This window comes from Vulpes lagopus, chromosome 15 (assembly GCF_018345385.1).
Source record: "Vulpes lagopus strain Blue_001 chromosome 15, ASM1834538v1, whole genome shotgun sequence".
NCBI lineage: Eukaryota > Metazoa > Chordata > Mammalia > Carnivora > Canidae > Vulpes > Vulpes lagopus.
The window spans coordinates 19671954-19688213 of record NC_054838.1 but is presented as its reverse complement, the minus strand read 5'-3'; the positions used below and the strand labels follow the sequence as shown (position 1 = coordinate 19688213).

General features: G+C 53.1%; 3 protein-coding genes across 4 annotated transcripts; 1 reads left to right on the top strand and 2 right to left on the bottom strand.

Moving 5' to 3' along the window:
* The first annotated feature begins 42 nt into the window (after positions 1–42).
* ILK (integrin linked kinase) lies at positions 43–6708 on the top strand. 2 transcript variants are annotated; one of them, XM_041729677.1, is made up of 13 exons: positions 43–172; positions 596–730; positions 3905–4070; positions 4225–4320; positions 4520–4616; positions 4713–4796; positions 4903–4988; positions 5131–5240; positions 5350–5477; positions 5558–5679; positions 5776–5875; positions 5983–6113; positions 6299–6708. In XM_041729677.1, exons 2-13 carry the CDS (start codon positions 642–644, stop codon positions 6446–6448), a joined length of 1359 nt encoding a protein of 452 aa, XP_041585611.1. In that variant the 5' UTR covers positions 43–172; positions 596–641; the 3' UTR covers positions 6449–6708. The 2 variants fall into 2 exon arrangements, with proteins under 2 accessions (XP_041585611.1, XP_041585612.1); XM_041729678.1 differs by lacking the exon at positions 43–172 and adding an exon at positions 177–300.
* Positions 6679–8100, bottom strand: TAF10 (TATA-box binding protein associated factor 10). Its single transcript, XM_041729679.1, has 5 exons — positions 7826–8100; positions 7534–7688; positions 7235–7299; positions 7031–7145; positions 6679–6849 (listed from the first exon to the last, which is right to left on the bottom strand). The coding sequence occupies exons 1-5, from the start codon at positions 8055–8057 to the stop codon at positions 6760–6762; spliced, it is 657 nt and encodes a 218-aa protein (XP_041585613.1). The 5' UTR covers positions 8058–8100; the 3' UTR covers positions 6679–6759.
* Positions 8101–8616: 516 nt separating this feature from the next.
* TPP1 (tripeptidyl peptidase 1) lies at positions 8617–15809 on the bottom strand. The gene is made up of 13 exons (XM_041729675.1): positions 15672–15809; positions 15497–15568; positions 15077–15216; positions 13732–13882; positions 13398–13525; positions 13068–13246; positions 12697–12895; positions 12370–12558; positions 12074–12143; positions 11521–11641; positions 11280–11438; positions 10777–10902; positions 8617–10606 (listed from the first exon to the last, which is right to left on the bottom strand). Exons 1-13 carry the CDS (start codon positions 15779–15781, stop codon positions 10466–10468), a joined length of 1785 nt encoding a protein of 594 aa, XP_041585609.1. The 5' UTR covers positions 15782–15809; the 3' UTR covers positions 8617–10465.
* Positions 15810–16260: the final 451 nt, after the last annotated feature.

Below are 16260 nucleotides of genomic sequence, written 5' to 3'. Positions count from 1 at the left end.
AAACCACCGAGTTTAGGCGCTGCTGGCTAGAAGGGCAAGGGAGGCGGGAGGCGGGAGGCGGGAGGCGGGAGGAATGGGCCCGCGCTGGCCGGAGAGGGCCAGGGGCGGGGCTGCGCGGCGGGCGCGGCCAGACGGGAGTTCCCCGAGGAAGGCTCCTCCAGCCCGAGTCCCGGTGAGTGCGGAGCGCCCGTACCCCTCCCCGAGGCCCGACCCCGGCCAGCTGGCCGGCCTCCGCGCGGCCCGAATACCGAGCAGGGCACGAGGGCCCCCCCGGGAAGGACCCCCACCGCCTCTCCCAGGGTACCGGGCGCCCGAACTCCCCTCCCCCCAGCTCAGTTCGCGGGAGGGTCCCAGAGCCCGTTCGCCGACACCCCTCCGTCAGGGGACTGTACCTCGGAACCACCCCCTGCCTCGCGCGGACGCGCCTTTCTCTGGCGCCCAGGGGACACAGCCAGGGACCATCCCGCCTCCCTGAACTGCTTCCCAGGTCTCCAGGAGCCGGGGAGGCAGCGGGAGACCCCAGCCCCTACACGAACACTTCTCTCCGGTAGGGGACAAAGCTCGGGGTTCACCCCCCTGCCCTGACTCTCCCCAGTCCCCAGGCTTCCCCAGTCTAGGGCGCTCAGCGCCGGGACGCTGCTATGGACGACATTTTCACCCAGTGCCGGGAGGGCAACGCGGTGGCCGTTCGCCTGTGGCTGGACAACACGGAGAACGACCTCAACCAGGGGTGAGCTGACGTGGCTGGTGGGTGAGAAGCAGGGCAGAGACAAGCTCCTCTCCGCAGTGTGGGGTGCTCACGTCGGCTGGGGGCGGCTGGCTTTCCTACCCTGTGCGACCAGTGCAAAGCACAGCCTGTGGGGGGCAGAGGGTTTCCACAGAGGAAGCTGTGTTTCTGCTGAATTTTGACTGCTCAACAAGAGTTTTTCAGGCGCAGGGTGCAGAGAGCTTTCCAACCTCAGTGAACTGCATCGGCAAAATATAGGAGGCAAGACAGTGAGCAGAGAATCTGGAAATTGTCCACCGGTCCATATGCCCGGAGGATAGAAGACTTCTGTGAGCTTCTATGGATTGAAGCTTTGGGTACAAGTGGTAAACCACTGAAGATAAGACTGGAGGGGTCGGCTGCAAGGGTCAGTCAGATCATGCAAGGAGATTTACACTATGATAAGGTCATTAACGTTAAGAGCAAGGGTTTAAAGCCCCTCTGTGATATGATGAGATTGTCCACTTAAGTGTCCTCTTGGATACTTTTTAAAGAGCAGGTGGCCATGTGGAGAGGCAATTGCTAAGTCTGTCCCAGGAGCGGTGATGCCTTAGACTAGAATGGGGGCAGATGAAAAACAAGTGCTTGGGTTCCTAAAATCTTTAGTGTAAAGAATTGATAAGACTTGGTGTGGGGAGTGAGGAAGGTCAAAGATGATGACCAGGGTTCTGGCCCAGCCACTTGGGTAGATGGTTGCTTTTACTGAGTTGGACAAGGCTGAAGGATGATGAGTGCTGCTGTGACATGGTAAAGTAACTGTACAGCAGAGTGGAAATGTTGAGTAGGTTGTTGGTTATGCAGATTTGCAGTTCAGGAGAAATCGGACTTGGAGACACAGATTTGGGAGATGTTAGCATATAGATGATACCTGAAGACATGGGTGTGAAGGAGAGGGAATGAGAACTCTGCAAGGCTAAAAAGGTGCCATTGGAGGTTGCAGAAGAAACAGGAAAATGTTAGTAAAGCTCAGAGAAGTGTGTTTCAATGAAGGGGGAGTGGCCAACAGTAGTTTATTTAGGCTGTTGAGAAGTCAAAAAACTTGAGCACTTCAAAGTAACTGTTGAATTTACAATTAATAATGAGTATTTGATGATATTTGCGAAGGCTGCCTTAGAGGAAAATGGATGAAGAAATCAAATAACACTGGGTTCCTTCTTTAAAGTGCTGGTTAAACACCTCCCGTGCTAGAGGCCCAGACATACTGCCAGCCCTCAAGGCAGCAAGCAGCCTGGTGGCAAGTTGAATGGGAGGTGAGGAAATAAGAGAGTGAACGTAGACAAGTTCTTCAAGGTTGGCTGAGACAAGGAGGCTTTAGGAAAAGCAGTAGTGATGTTGATGATTCAGGATGGTGGGTTTTCAGGGTTTTTTATTTTAAAATTTTACTCAGTTTTTAGGTTTGAGGAGTAAGGATCACCTGTCATCTTCATCCAGCTTTCATAGGTTCTCAGTAGGCTCTATGCTATTCCTCATTAATTCTTGGTCACTTTTCCATTTTTCATATTCTTACATAATTTCCATAATTCTTCAAAGAGTGCCTAGATGAAGACTGAGCACTCTTACTATTTTGTTGGTAGGGTCATAAAGGTTTTCGGTGAAGTTGTCCAGGGGGACTTGCATTGTATAAAACCCTGGTGCCAAAGGGTGAATGGGTGGCATTACTGAAACTGGAAGGCTTTGGTGGTTTGCGGGGATAGGCTTCGGGGGCCCAAGCACCCTATATGCAGGATATTAAGTGTGGTGAACTCCCTGCAGGGCTTTCAGGATTATAGTCTGTGGCCCTGAGGTGACAGGCAGCCAAACAGCAGAAACCTTGTGCTCATACTTTTGCCCTCAGGCTCTGGCCTGTCCTGCCACACAAACTTCAGGCTGATAAACCAGGGCACAAATTAGAGCTGGGAGGCAAAACTCACTGATTGAGTAGGGGAGGATAGTTGCTTCAGAGAGGGGGAGGTGGGGATAATCCACCTCTGGCAAAGTTTTTGACTATCTCTAAAGTGAACAGATGAGGGCAGCTGTGGAGGAAAGTCATTAAAGGCCACGCCCCCCCACTCTCATCCCCTGGGAGAGGGGGACATCTGGGTGGCCTGCAAGTGGCCAGACCCCTAATCTGCTTTAGGCCATGCCTTGAGCCCCCACAAGGGAAGTGACCGCAGCACTAAGGCATCCGGAGGCAGCCATCTCAGACCAGGGACCACCCCCTGCCCCGCCCCTTACATCTTCACACACACCAGGCCAGAGGGAATTTCCTTTTATGGCCCCAGGCTGTCAGGCCCTGATCCCACCAAGTGTTTTTCTCTTTTCTTTTTTCTTGTACAGTTCTTTTACTTTAGAAAATACATGTCCTGGGGGGGGGGGGGGGGAGTCAGATACTTTTCTTTCCAAAGAAGCCATTCTCATTTTCCTCTATTTTCTGGAACCAGGATTGCTTGAGTAGAGGAATCCTGTTTTACCAAAACAAATCCTGGTTTGTATCTGCCTCATTACTAATGACTTATTAAAAGCATTTGTCTTTTTTCATTATAAACCCTTCCAAAACGTTATTCTAATTCCAGTGCATTTTTAGATCTTAGGTTTCGGTACCAGATCCGATGAGTAAGCTTGCTCCCTCTCCCGTGAGTTGTGACCTACCTTCTCCAAGACACTCCACCCTTGTATCAGCGTGCACTAAACACCTGCTGTCAATCCATTCTCTTCAAAAAACTCAGTCTAGCAGACATGACAGCCCATTAAGATTTTTACAATCTAGGGCCACAAGTTAGCATACTAGGAGGCTGTGAAATGCAGTGAATACAGAAAGGACCAGCAGATGTTGCAAACGAATGCAGAGGAAACCAGATGAAAAATGTTACCATTTAATGAGATAGGGCATGCTAGGAAAGAAAGGCTGGTGGGAGATGGTGATGAAGACAGTCAATCATGGATTTGTTGAGATTGCAGGTGGTGGTTGGTTAGGTTTGAGGCTCAGGGGAAAATCTTAATTGGATGGCTTTGGGAGTTGCTGGCATGAATGAGAAATCAGAATCCTGAAGAGGTAAAGGTTCCCTGGGAGCTTGTTCAGAATGACTATCAGTTTTTTTCCATAGCAAAGCCTTCGCCCCCATTCCCTCTCCCAATCAATGATCATTGTTCCTTCCTAAGGGATGATCATGGCTTCTCCCCCTTGCACTGGGCCTGCCGAGAGGGCCGTTCTGCTGTGGTTGAGATGCTGATAATGCGGGGGGCACGAATCAATGTGATGAACCGTGGGGATGACACCCCCCTGCACCTGGCAGCCAGTCACGGACACCGTGATATTGTGCAGAAGGTATGCATGAATGCTCCCTCTCACCTACATTACACGCATCTGGAAATCAGTCATAAGCACTGTAACACGAGTACTCTTCTCCCTCCTCGCATGCCTCAATTCCCGTCTCTCATTTGACTGTCTTCTGCCTCTTCTACTTGTCCATGGGGACCAGCTGCTGCAGTATAAAGCTGACATCAACGCAGTGAACGAGCATGGAAATGTGCCCCTGCACTATGCGTGTTTTTGGGGCCAAGATCAGGTTGCAGAGGTGAGTGCTCAGGCCCTGAGCCCTGGGATGGATGGGAAGCCAAGTCTAATAAGCCTGAAGGGGAGATTCTAGAACCGTTAACCTATCCTGGAAGTGCTGCCGAATGGATGACCCTCAAGCTGGTGCTGCATCTGTATTCACGGTTGGGATGGTCAGGGAGGCAGCAAAGCCCTTCAACACAGCCATTGTTTCATTCCAGGACCTGGTGGCTAATGGGGCCCTTGTCAGCATTTGTAACAAGTATGGAGAGATGCCTGTGGACAAAGCCAAGGCTCCCCTGAGAGAGCTCCTCCGAGGTCTGTCCCCCAACCTGTTTGTATTCTCTCGTCTTGTCCCTGCCTATCTTCTCACTCCATACTACAGCTAGGTCCAAAGCTGTTTTTCTTCCCCAGAGCGGGCAGAGAAGATGGGCCAGAACCTGAACCGTATTCCATACAAGGACACATTCTGGAAGGGAACCACCCGTACTCGGCCCCGTGAGTCAGCTGTAAGGGGGAGGGGTGCTCGAGGGAATAACCCTGGGCTGCTGGGGCTGGGTTAGGTATGGTGAAGCTTGGGTACCTGACCTGCCCACACTCTCAGGAAATGGGACTCTGAACAAACACTCCGGCATTGACTTCAAACAGCTCAACTTTCTGGCGAAGCTCAACGAGAATCACTCTGGAGAGGTGACCCTGCCTTTCTTGCCCCTCCCTCCCCAGTCCCCTACAAATTACTGGCTCTTGCACCTGTTTTAAGTTTCTCCTCCAGTTATTGGACACGAAAGCAGTGGCTTTAATTAAAGCTTCCTAACCCTTACCTGTCTCTCAGCTATGGAAGGGCCGTTGGCAGGGCAATGACATCGTCGTGAAGGTGCTAAAGGTTCGAGACTGGAGTACAAGGAAAAGCAGGGACTTCAATGAGGAGTGTCCCCGTCTCAGGTGGGGAAAGGGCCTAAATGGGAAGGTGCTAGTTCCAAGGAACCCTGACTAGCTCCCAGAGGGAGATCTTTTATGCTGATCTCAGCTAGGGATACTCTCCCTCTTCCAGAATTTTCTCGCATCCGAATGTGCTCCCAGTGCTAGGTGCCTGTCAGTCTCCACCTGCTCCTCACCCCACCCTCATCACACACTGGATGCCATATGGATCCCTGTACAACGTATTACATGAAGGCACCAGTGAGTAGAGGATACCAAATCTCATGGGACGGGGCAGGGTGTGTGAGCCTCTCCAAACTATTTGACTCTTGCCTCCTTAGATTTCGTTGTGGACCAGAGCCAAGCTGTGAAGTTTGCACTGGACATGGCAAGGGGGATGGCCTTCCTGCACACATTAGAGCCCCTCATCCCACGACATGCACTCAATAGCCGTAGTGTAATGGTGAGGTCACACTTCACTCCTGGCCCAGGCCCCCAGAGCCCTTTCCATCTAGAATAGGACTTACCTCCTTGCACATATCTATCTTCTCTTCCTCAGATAGATGAGGACATGACTGCCCGAATCAGCATGGCCGACGTCAAGTTCTCCTTCCAATGCCCTGGGCGCATGTATGCACCTGCCTGGGTGGCCCCTGAAGGTGAGTGAGGGCCTCATGTTGGGAGGTAGAGAAGGGCCAGCTCAGTAGCAATGGAAGGGGGCAGAGACAGGACAGGCAGCTGGAACAGTTAAGTTCTGTTCCTCCAGCTCTGCAGAAGAAGCCTGAAGATACAAACAGACGCTCAGCAGATATGTGGAGTTTTGCAGTGCTTCTGTGGGAACTGGTGACGAGGGAGGTACCCTTTGCTGACCTCTCCAACATGGAGATTGGAATGAAGGTGAGAGAACAACTGTATGCACTTATGTTGAAGGAATGGTAGTGGTGGTGACAACAACTATAGCAGGGCTGGGCTCTTCCCATATTTGTTCAAATATACAGTAATCCTTTCCTGAGGACTAGAGGCCTCTCCCCACAGGATATTAGAAGTTCTGAGACCCATTTTGTTTTTTCCTGTATCTGCAGGTGGCACTGGAAGGCCTTCGGCCTACCATCCCACCAGGCATATCCCCCCATGTGTGTAAGCTCATGAAGATCTGCATGAATGAAGACCCTGCTAAGCGGCCCAAGTTTGACATGATTGTGCCTATCCTGGAGAAGATGCAGGACAAGTAGAGCTGGAAAGCCCTTGCCTAAACTCCAGAGGTGTCAGGACACGGTTAGGGGAGTGTGTCTCCCCAAAGCAGCAGGCCTCTGGTTGCCTCCCCTGCCTCCAGTCATGGTACTACCCCAGCCATGGGGCCCATCCCCTGCCCCCATCCCTACCACTGCAGCCCCCAAAGGGGCTAGGCTCAGAGCTTTGTCACTTGCCACACGGTATCTCCCAGCATGGGAGGGACCAGCCCTGCCTGTCACAATAAAGTTTATTATGAAAACAGGCTGGTGTGGGGACAGGGGGACAGACAAGTACATTTAGGTTGGGTGGCTCAGGTGAAGTAGTGCGGCTTCTTCACATTGATGCCATATTCGCTGAGGGCAGGGGTCAAGTCCTCCATGGTTAGAGTGTACTTGCGGTCCTGAGGGAAGAGGGAAGAGCACCAGCTGAGCAGGGGAATTCCGGATTTCAATCCCAGGTGGGTGACCCTGAGTAGGTCTTTCACCTCCCCTAGGGCTTAGTTTCCCCAAAGGGGTTTCAGGACAAATTAGCCTCCGATGCTGTGGGAGATAATTACTGATTCAATGAGCCTCCCCTCACACCTTGCTCTTGCTTCGGGAGCTGCCAGAAGCTGTGCCCTTCATTTTGCAGTGCTGTAGGGCATCGTTGGCAATATCTGAGATGAATTTCTGGGCAGCTAGGGAGATGAGCCGAATTCTAGAGAGAAAAAACTGGGGTGAGAAGGAGAGGAGACAAGAAACTCCACACAAGCACCCAAGGCTCTAACCTACCCAAGCTGTACTCACATGCGTGGGTCCGAGGCCTCAAAGCCAGCACGGTTCAGGTAGTAACCAGTCACTGCATCTGGGATCTGAGAGATCAACGAGAGGACTGTCAGTGTTTGCCCTGTGCACTGCTGGGCTGAGAGGATGAGGGAAATGGAGGACAGGCCCGGCTTTCAGGAAGCCCGCGGTTTGGGTGGGCAGAGGGGATAAATCAAAGAGCTAGTAGGGGAGCAAGTACGAAAGAAAGCTGGAAATCCAGGTGATGTGGCGGAAGGTTGGCCTGACAGCGCCCCAATAGCCTGTTCAGGCAGGAAGCCCACCGTAGGCGTATAGTCCTCCAGCTGCATCAGGAAGTCCACCAGAGGCGTGCTGGACACCACCGGCTTCACGTCTCCGTTGGCGGCGCTCGGCAGCACGTAAACCCCGTTAGACATGGCCCCCTCCGGGGGCGCCGCGCCGCCCGCCGACACGGGAGCTGGAGGAGAAGCAGCAAATAGACATGGAGGTGGAAGATGCGCAGCCCCGCTTAGGTCGGCCTCAAACCCCCTGCCCTCACCCGCCGCTGGGCCCAGCCCCAGGCGCTGCCTCGCCCTCACCCGGCCCGGCCCTCACCCGCCCCGCGCCGCTCGGCCGGCTCCCCGGCCCGCGCCGCCACGGGTCCCGTGCCCCCTGCCGCAGCTCCAGCCCCGGGTCCCCCCGCTGTCCCCGCGGGGCTGGCCTTGTTCTCCGCAGCGGTGCCGGCGGGCAGCGCTGCGGGGGCCGAGACCGTGGGCGCCGGGCCCGGGGCCGAGGCGGCGGAACCCGGCGCCGCCTCGGGGTCCGCGCCGGAGCCGCTGCAGCTCATCGGGCCGGTGGGAGAGGCGGCGAACAGAGCCGCTTCCGCTTCCGCTCACGTTACGCACACACCAGGGTGACGTCACACGCCCCGCGCTTCGCCCCGCCCACGCCATGTTTGTCGTCTGTGTCGGGACTCCCGCCTCCTGGTTGTCCGCTAGCCAGTGAGATGCCGCCGCCGCCAGGCTCCCTCCGCCCTACCCCCCCTACCCCCCTGCCCCCCCTGCCCCTGCCTCCCCCCCCTCGGCGTAGTCCTAGGCCCTGCCGCGGGGCTGGGAACCGTCGACGTCTAGGACGCTCTTCTGCGGGTCCGGGGCCCCTCTTGCCCCTCCTGCAACCTGGCACTTAAAGACCTTGCTTAGGGACACCCCCCTCGGCCACGGGTTGCCTGCCAGTGTGTATCCTTTCCAGTTCCCTTACTCAGCCTTTTAAGGGTTGTAAGTGCCCCCCCCCCCACCCCCCGCAACTGCCCCGGGAATGGAGGACAGTAGGAATGTGCAGTGTCGCCATAGTTGGGGAAGGAGGTATTTCAGCCTGAATAAACAACATATGCAAAATCACAGCGAGTGTGTGGGGGGTGTTCAACGCAACACACATTTATTTAATTCCTATTTGCCCATCCTGAGCGAGGGCCTGGGAGTACAAAGTTAAGCAGGACGAGACTCCAGTCCTCTCGGCACTGACAGTCTCGGGGAGGCAAACAGGTTAGCTGGCATTTCGGTACTACGTTGGAGTTACAGTACTAGAGGTAGACCCAGGATGCAGCGCACAGGAGGCAGGGGACAACATCTGCCGCCTACTTCTTTGTGTCAGGCACTCTATCAACTTTATTCCACTTAGTTACTCCCTGATTATTGTGAGACGCAGGTATTGATATCCCCCCTTAACAGAGGAGGGAGAAGACTCGGGAAGATGTACCTGTCCAAGGCTCTGTCCTAGTCTACGTCAGAACCAAGTATCAAATAGGTCTGTTTTTAAAAACCCAGGATTTTTCTGCTACACAAAAATGAGCTACCTTCACGGAGTCAAAAGGTTCACTGGAGGATATGACTCCTGAGTTTTTAAAGAGAACTGGAAGTGAACCAGGTAAAGGGAGTCGAGGGACATGTTAAGGGCATAGACTACCTTGAGGAAAAGTGAAAGTGTGTGCAGAGCAGGGAGGGAGAACAAGAGAAGATAAACAATTTGGTACTCAGGAACAAATGGCAAAGAAAGAATCAGGTTTGTGAGTCATAGCAAAAAGCCAGAATTGCATCAGTAACCTTTGAAGGGTCTTAAGTAAATGACCTGATGGGATTTGCATTTTACTCTGAAAAAACGATTTTGTGGATGGGCAGGAAGTAAGGACACCTTTGGCAAGGGCCTCCTACAATTCAGAGGAGAGAAGATACAGTCCTAAGGTAATGTAGTAGCAGTAGAGATGGAAAGAAGTAAATGAGGGCTAGATATATTTAGGAAATACAATTGGCAGGACTTATGGACTGATAAAGATGTATTTAAAAGGGGAAGTCGGTAGGACTTATTAATTGACAGTGGTAATGGGGAGGGGGAGGTGAAGGAAAGTGAGTCTAGGCTAACACCTAGGCTTCTGGCTTGTTCGGAAAAAGCACAGTATCATTTGCCAAGACGGAACACAAGAAAATGGTCTGGAATTGGGAAGGAGGGAGATGAAGTATTGAGTATCACACATCTTGCACTTGAGGTATCAATCATTGTCAGATAGAAAGTCTGATTTAGTGAGATGGTGATGGCTGTAGATACGGGTGACTGAATGTTCCAGGGAATATTGGGTAGACTGAGAAGAGCGAAAGACTAAAGATGAGGTAATGGTACAAACATTCAATGAGGAAGAAAAGAGGAAGGGGGGAATGAAGGAGGAAGTGGGAATGGTCAGAAAAGAGGTTAAGCCCTGAAGGCTAAAGAAGGAGAGGAAATGGATAGCTGGGACAGAGAGACCATAAAGCAAAGATTAGCAAGTGTGCACTGGATGATGCAGCAGGACGGCCAATGTTTGTCATTGTCAGGGGAGGAAAGAGTGAAAATGTGAGAGCAGAGGTCTCACTGCAATAAACCGAGAAGAGAACATCAAGTGAAATAGTGTACACAGACAGCATAGACAACTATTTGAAAAAGCCTGGTTGAAGAGAGAAAGGAGAAATGGGGGAGGGGAGGCTCCCAATCAGTACTGGTTATAGCATCTGTAGAGGAACATGAGGCCGGAGTAGGAAGACCTGAGCATGATGGAGCAGGGTAGGGTTAGGAGTCACGTCAAGCTCACAGCATTTCAGGGTTAGGGAAATAAGCTGTCTGTAGCAGTCTATGGTTGAGGGTTCAACAGGCCTTCCAACAGTGCAGAATCAGAGACCAAGCCACCAGCTATGGGGCAGAGGATCAGTTCACTCTCCAGGCAGGAAAGGGTCAAGGTTTGATTAGTGCCTTCAGCAGAGCTGGGAAGTTGGGTGTTCCCCAGCCTGTCACAGGATCCCAGCCAGGGCCAGAGCAGAACCCCTGACCCTGCACCTCTTCATTCAGACAGGATTCATGGCAGCCACGGGTTACCTAGGGAGAAGGTGGGCATCAGATCTGGGGCTGCCTGTCTGTACTGGTACTTACAGACTAAGCCCCCTGTATTCATATTTCAGGACCCCATCAGAACTCCCCTCAAGTTCATCTTTGCACTCCCCATACTCATGAAAATGTCCACACCTTCCTTTCCCTTCCATACTCACATCAAAGAGTCCTGCCCCACGCTGCTGGTAGAGCCTTGGGTTGAGAAAGCCAAGAGGAGGGAGGCCACTGAGGAGTCTATGTTCATTTATCAGGGATAGGATCCCACCAAACACTGGAGTAGAAGCCTGCAAGAGTAAGAGTATAAGTAGAGGTTAGGGGTTCAAAGTGATTGGATTTGGGGGATGGATTTTTTTTAAGATTTTATTTATTTATTCATGAGAGACGCAGAGTGAGAGAGAGAGAGAGGCAGAGACACAGACAGAGGGAGAAGCAGGCTTCATGCAGGGAGCCCGACGTGGGATTCGATCCCAGGCCTCTAGGATCACAACCTGGGCCAAAGGTGGTGCTAAACCGCTGAGCCACTCGGGCTGCCCCTTGGGAATGGGGACGAATGTTTAAAAGGATCAGAGGTCTTGGAGGAGGCAGGGGTTCTGGGTGCAAGGTCTTAGTAGAGGATGAGGATAGTTCCTGAGAGGGGGTTTGGAGCCAGGCTGATTCTTACCGAGGTGCCAGACACCCATGGAATGGGCACGCTGTTACTGACCACCCAGTAGCCATCGGAGAGTGCAGCCACGTCTGGATAGGCACGGCCACTGGCATTGAAATAACTAGATGGTGGTAGGTGGGGACTGGAGCTCAGGAACTGGGCCACAGCTTCCTCCTGAAAGGTGTTGTTGAGTGAGTATGGTCTGCTTAACTGAGGATCCCTCCTACCATCTATCCCCATAAATACACATACATACCTGGTATGAAGGCTGTGGGAACACATTGCTGAAGCCGCCACCACTGATGTAGTCAACAATCTCAGTTGTGACTCGAAATGGATTCTGGAAGGATGTGCCTCCCACCGTGGTGACATAGGGGCTGAGAGCAGAAAACAGCATTCAGATTGTGGTGGTCCCAAGGGGACCTCCAAAATATGTGGAGATGGGGGAGTATGGGCTAGGTCTTGCTAAAGGGGCTGGACTCTGTGGGGAAGCAGGTACATGGGGAAGACGAAGCCCTCAAGGCGTGGGCCTGAGGTGACAGTGCATACTTTTCTCTATAGAACATTCACCAAATCTTCTACTCTAATGCCTGGGAACTAAGGAAGAGGAATACTGGGAACTTTGTTCTACTTAGAGGCCATGGGACCTAGATCTATAGGAAGAAGAGGGGAATGCAGCAGCCAGAGCCAGTTAAACTGAGGTCTTAAGCTACAGGAGCACCTGGTGAGGTCAAGGCAAAGGTTCCAGATCATGAGGTCATAGATGAAAGATTGGCGGTCACAGGTAAGAGGTGGGCTGGAGTGCTTACCTGGAGGCAGGGAAGCTGGGACGGAACTGGTGTCTTCTAGAGACAGACCAACACCCAGCCCCACTGTCACCTGGGAGAAAGACCAAGTTTAGCATTCAGATTAATGGGTCAGAGCTTGATATGTGGGTTCGGATGTCAGAGAAGAAATTAAACAGTCATTGCTGCAAGAGGTCAGAGTTTAGAGGTCAGATCCGGGTCCCTGGTGAGTTCAGATTATAAGTCAGAGATCACAAGGGTCTCTGTGGGGTCAAAATGCCTGGATTCCAGAAGGGTCTAAGTTTAGAGTAGGAGGTCACCTGAGGCAAAGAGCAGGGTCAGACCCCGAGCGGCTGCCTTCATGAACTCAGTGTTGACCCGCTGGATGTAGGCGCTGCTGAGGGAGTCCTCGTCATCTCCATAGCTCACAGTGTGCACATGTGGCAGGGCTGACTCATTACTGAGCAGCAGGAGCCACTGCAGGAAGGGCTCCTGTGACTCATGCCGGCCTGGATTTAGGGGAAGGGGAGGAACACAAGGACGTTGTCAGGATCTCTGTCTAGCTCATGGGATTCCCTTGCGGGAGCAGTAATCACCACTCACCACCACCCCTTTCCCCACCCACCAGTCAGTCCCCTTGGCAGTACCAGGGCTACTGTAGACCCAGGTGGAGATGTTGGCACCGGCACTCATCAGGTACTCCACATCTAGACTGGCCTCGATCCCAGCCCGGCCCCGGCCCTGCTGTCCAACTACACGGGCTACCGATTCCTGGTGTGCAAAGTTCCCACCAAAGAGGCGCATGAATTCAGCCAGGTCTGATGCATGGAAATACTGCTCCAGGAACTACAAAAGGAATCAGAGCAGATATCATGGGTCAGAGGATGCAGCCCCAAAGTCAGGGCAGGGGGTGCTGTTCCAGTTAGAGGGTGAGAACCCAGGGGAGGAGTCAGAGAGCAAGCCCAACCTGGGGAGACATGTAGGGTGTTAGGACCCTGGAGTTCTCTGCCTGGCTCACCTGGGCACAGGCTTGGCTGTTGTTGGTTGTGCCAGAGCCCACGTCTTGTGCTGTCAAGTTGTATCGCTGACGGATCACAGATGGGGTCACCCCCAGGTGCAGGCCAACAGTCCCTGACACCTGTGGCTCAGGGCGTTGCCTCAGGGATGATGTGGGGGGGAAGCGGTGCAGCCCGCCCACTGTGGGGAGAGGTCAGGCTTGAGGAGGAGATCTTTTAGACTCCAATTCCCACTTTACCATTGATCCCACCCAAAGCCCCCCATGGCACCTAAATTTTTCCAGCCCCTGACTCTGTCTGCTTCAACCCCCACCAACCCCATTGGGTGTTACCAAAGTCCACATGAGGGGCCAAGGCCTTCGGGAGCTGATATGGACGTAGGGACCTTATAACATGGATCTCTGCAGGTCCCCGCACATAGCGATGAAACTCAGCCCCAGAGAGGAGCAGTTCTGCCTGTCTGGAGGTCAGAGATCAGAGAACAGAGGTCAGAGAGCAGTACAGACCAGAGCTGAGACCACCTGAGCATCACTGCTCATCCTCGTCTCCCCGTGTGTTAGCTCTCACCCACAAGCTCCCGCCAGCTCTCAGCCATCTCCCATTGGAGCGACTTGTCTCCCTGATGGGATGATTGGTACCCTCCATGGGGCAATCATTCCCTCTCACCGGACACTCAGCCAGCAAGTCAGAAAGTCTTGTGTGGTCACCGAGTGGCAGTTCCGGGCTCCAGCTGCTGAGAGCCATTTTTGGACTGTGCGGAAGGTCAGTGGTGATGGCCGGACCAGTTCAGCCACATCCTCTAGGGTCAGGTATTTTCCTGCAGGGATTCAGTAGAGGATCTTGCTTTTCCAGGTTGCCCATTTTGGACCTCAACCAGGAGACATTGGGACTTCCCAGAGAACCTGGAACAGGGTCTCAAGGGATAGGTGGGAACTTTCTAGCAAAAAGGCAGGCTATGCAGAGGTGCAAGCTACATTTGGGGGCCAGGGAAAGAAAAGGCTGAGGAGACTTGGAATGGCATGGCCAGAAATACCGATTTACCTTAAAGGCCAGAACATTGCAAATGCTGCATTAAAGCGTGTATTTTCAGGATCATAAACAACACATGAAGTTAAGAAATTAAAATTTTCCATATTAAGTTTATTTCCAGTAAAAGTTTTCAAAACTTTCAGAACCAATTATAAGATGACATCTAACTCAGTTCCAGTTTTCATACTTGTTGATTTTAAGCTAAACATGACAGTGAGTCACTACTTTCCTGCACAGTGCCATGCACACAGCTCCGGGGTGAATCTGAGACTGTCCCCCCTCAACCATGAAGGGTTTCGTGCCAGGGAGGGACACTATCCAGCATGACCACTGGAGCAGAACACTGTTTTGGAGTAGAGTAGGGAGCAGGGTGGGGAGTGAGGTGGAGCGGATGAGACTACGGACCCCTGAGGGGCCTGGGCAGCAGTCTGGATGCAAGAATAAACAAATGAGTTGGCGGTAACAAGCAATGGTAAAGGGTGGATGACTCCAAAGGCTCTTTCAGAGCTTCAGAACTGGAAATGACAGCCCTAGAGTCTGACTGGAGGAGGACATGGGCGTGGGTTGGACTGAGGGTGGCGAAGGAATTGAGCTGATGAGCACCTGTCTGTACTCGACACTACCACTTCTCCATTTGTCTGGTAGCTGATAAGGAGTAGAGTCAGAATTTGAATCCAGATTTGATCACACAGCCTGGGCTCCTAACTCTCAGGTTTCTAGCCTGATAAACACAGGTGGAAAGTTTTGGGGAAAAGAATTTGAGTGAATTTTGGACAGTTTATTTCTAGTTCACTTTTTTTTTAAAATTCAGAAACTTCAACGAGAGCCACTAACCACTGCTATTCAACTTCCCTATATCACCGCCTCCCCAGGCACGAAGAGCATGACCCTGACATTATGTGCACCATCCCACACTCAGCCCAGCCCTGAGTCCCTCCACTGCATCCCGCATCCCAGCCCCAGTCCCTCTCCCGATAGGCACCATAATGAGGAGAGCCAGGATCCGACACAGCCTGTACCAGCTTGGACAATCTTTCCACGTTCTGCTGTCTCAGGGCAAAGGTGAGACTCAGCTCTTCCTCAGAATCTACACGGCCCAGGGACACCCAGCCTGGGGGCAGCCTGCAGGGTCAGAGGTCAGGAACATGGCCTTTGTTAGTGGGGGGGATGGGAAGTATCAGTCATGGAAGGTTCAGGATCAGGGGCTGAGACCTGGGGTAGGATCCCAGAGGCAGATATGACTCACAGGAGGTGAATGCTTGGAGACTGAGCCTGGGAACCTGGGAATAAGACTACGGAGGGGGTACCAGGAGCTGGTAATGGGGTGAAGGAGGCTGGAGCCATGGCAGTGGGCACAGGACAGGGCACAGGGGAGGGGGCAGTCTGTGCTGAGTCAACTCACGTCCGCTGCTGGTCTGGCTCCGGGCTGTAACTGCATTTGCTGGCGACACAGAGAGCAAGGAGCCCTAGGAGGCTGCAGAGGCAGTAGGCGGGTTTCAGCGGGAGCCGGACTGCCAGTGTATCCCCACCCTCCAACAAACATAATCCCCTCCTCCCGGAGCCCCCTCATTTCTCACCAGGTTCGGAGTCTCATTTTGCCTTTCTGGAGATCCACTGTCATGTGACAGATCACATGAACCCTATGTTCCACCGCCACACCACGCGCCGCCTGGAAACTACTGCCCATGCTGGCTCCTCCTTCAAGTGGGTGGGCCTTCAAGTGCTGCCACCCAGATCCTTCCTCTGGCCGAGAGCTCTGGATTAGTCCAGGGCTCCCCCCTGCTGCCAGAGTCCAGCCAGCTCTCACCGCGGGGTAAAGGGCAGTGCTTGAGGACGGGCTCCCAGGCACACAGACCCACGGACGGGATTCATCGTCCCTGTAGGTATCGGGAGAGCCGCCCAACCTCTCAGAGCCTAGGTTTCCTTTAGAATACGGAAGCTGTTTATTTAAAGTGCTCTGCCTCCCAGGGTTGCGGTGAACACGGACAGAAATAAAGCAGGCACAATGCTCAGAAGGGAGCCCCGCGCGGCCTTCCGTGAGCTCTTACTACACGGAGACCCTCAGGCCTGAAGCTGGTCATCTTTCCCCACGCAGCCAATCCCTCTCTAGATCCCAGCCACAAGGAAGCCGCTGTCTGCCTCCTGGACCTTGTGAGAGGGAAAGGC

What these genes read in the sequence shown, in the direction of transcription:
- ILK (XM_041729677.1), top strand. Translation starts at nt 642, where the DNA reads ATGGACGACATTTTCACCCAGTGCCGGGAGGGCAACGCGGTGGCCGTT. An exon ending in ACGAGAATCACTCTGGAGAG is followed by an intron (nt 4,989 to 5,130) that starts GTGACCCTGCCT and finishes CCTGTCTCTCAG; the next exon opens with CTATGGAAGGGCCGTTGGCA. An exon ending in ACATGGAGATTGGAATGAAG is followed by an intron (nt 6,114 to 6,298) that starts GTGAGAGAACAA and finishes CTGTATCTGCAG; the next exon opens with GTGGCACTGGAAGGCCTTCG.
- TAF10 (XM_041729679.1), bottom strand. Translation starts at nt 8,057, where the DNA reads ATGAGCTGCAGCGGCTCCGGCGCGGACCCCGAGGCGGCGCCGGGTTCC. An exon ending in GGCCGAGCGGCGCGGGGCGG is followed by an intron (nt 7,689 to 7,825) that starts GTGAGGGCCGGG and finishes CTTCTCCTCCAG; the next exon opens with CTCCCGTGTCGGCGGGCGGC. An exon ending in GAGGCCTCGGACCCACGCAT is followed by an intron (nt 7,146 to 7,234) that starts GTGAGTACAGCT and finishes TTTTCTCTCTAG; the next exon opens with AATTCGGCTCATCTCCCTAG.
- TPP1 (XM_041729675.1), bottom strand. Translation starts at nt 15,781, where the DNA reads ATGGGCAGTAGTTTCCAGGCGGCGCGTGGTGTGGCGGTGGAACATAGG. An exon ending in TCCTGGCTCTCCTCATTATG is followed by an intron (nt 13,883 to 15,076) that starts GTGCCTATCGGG and finishes GAATCCCTGCAG; the next exon opens with GAAAATACCTGACCCTAGAG. An exon ending in TCCCACAGCCTTCATACCAG is followed by an intron (nt 11,439 to 11,520) that starts GTATGTATGTGT and finishes AACACCTTTCAG; the next exon opens with GAGGAAGCTGTGGCCCAGTT.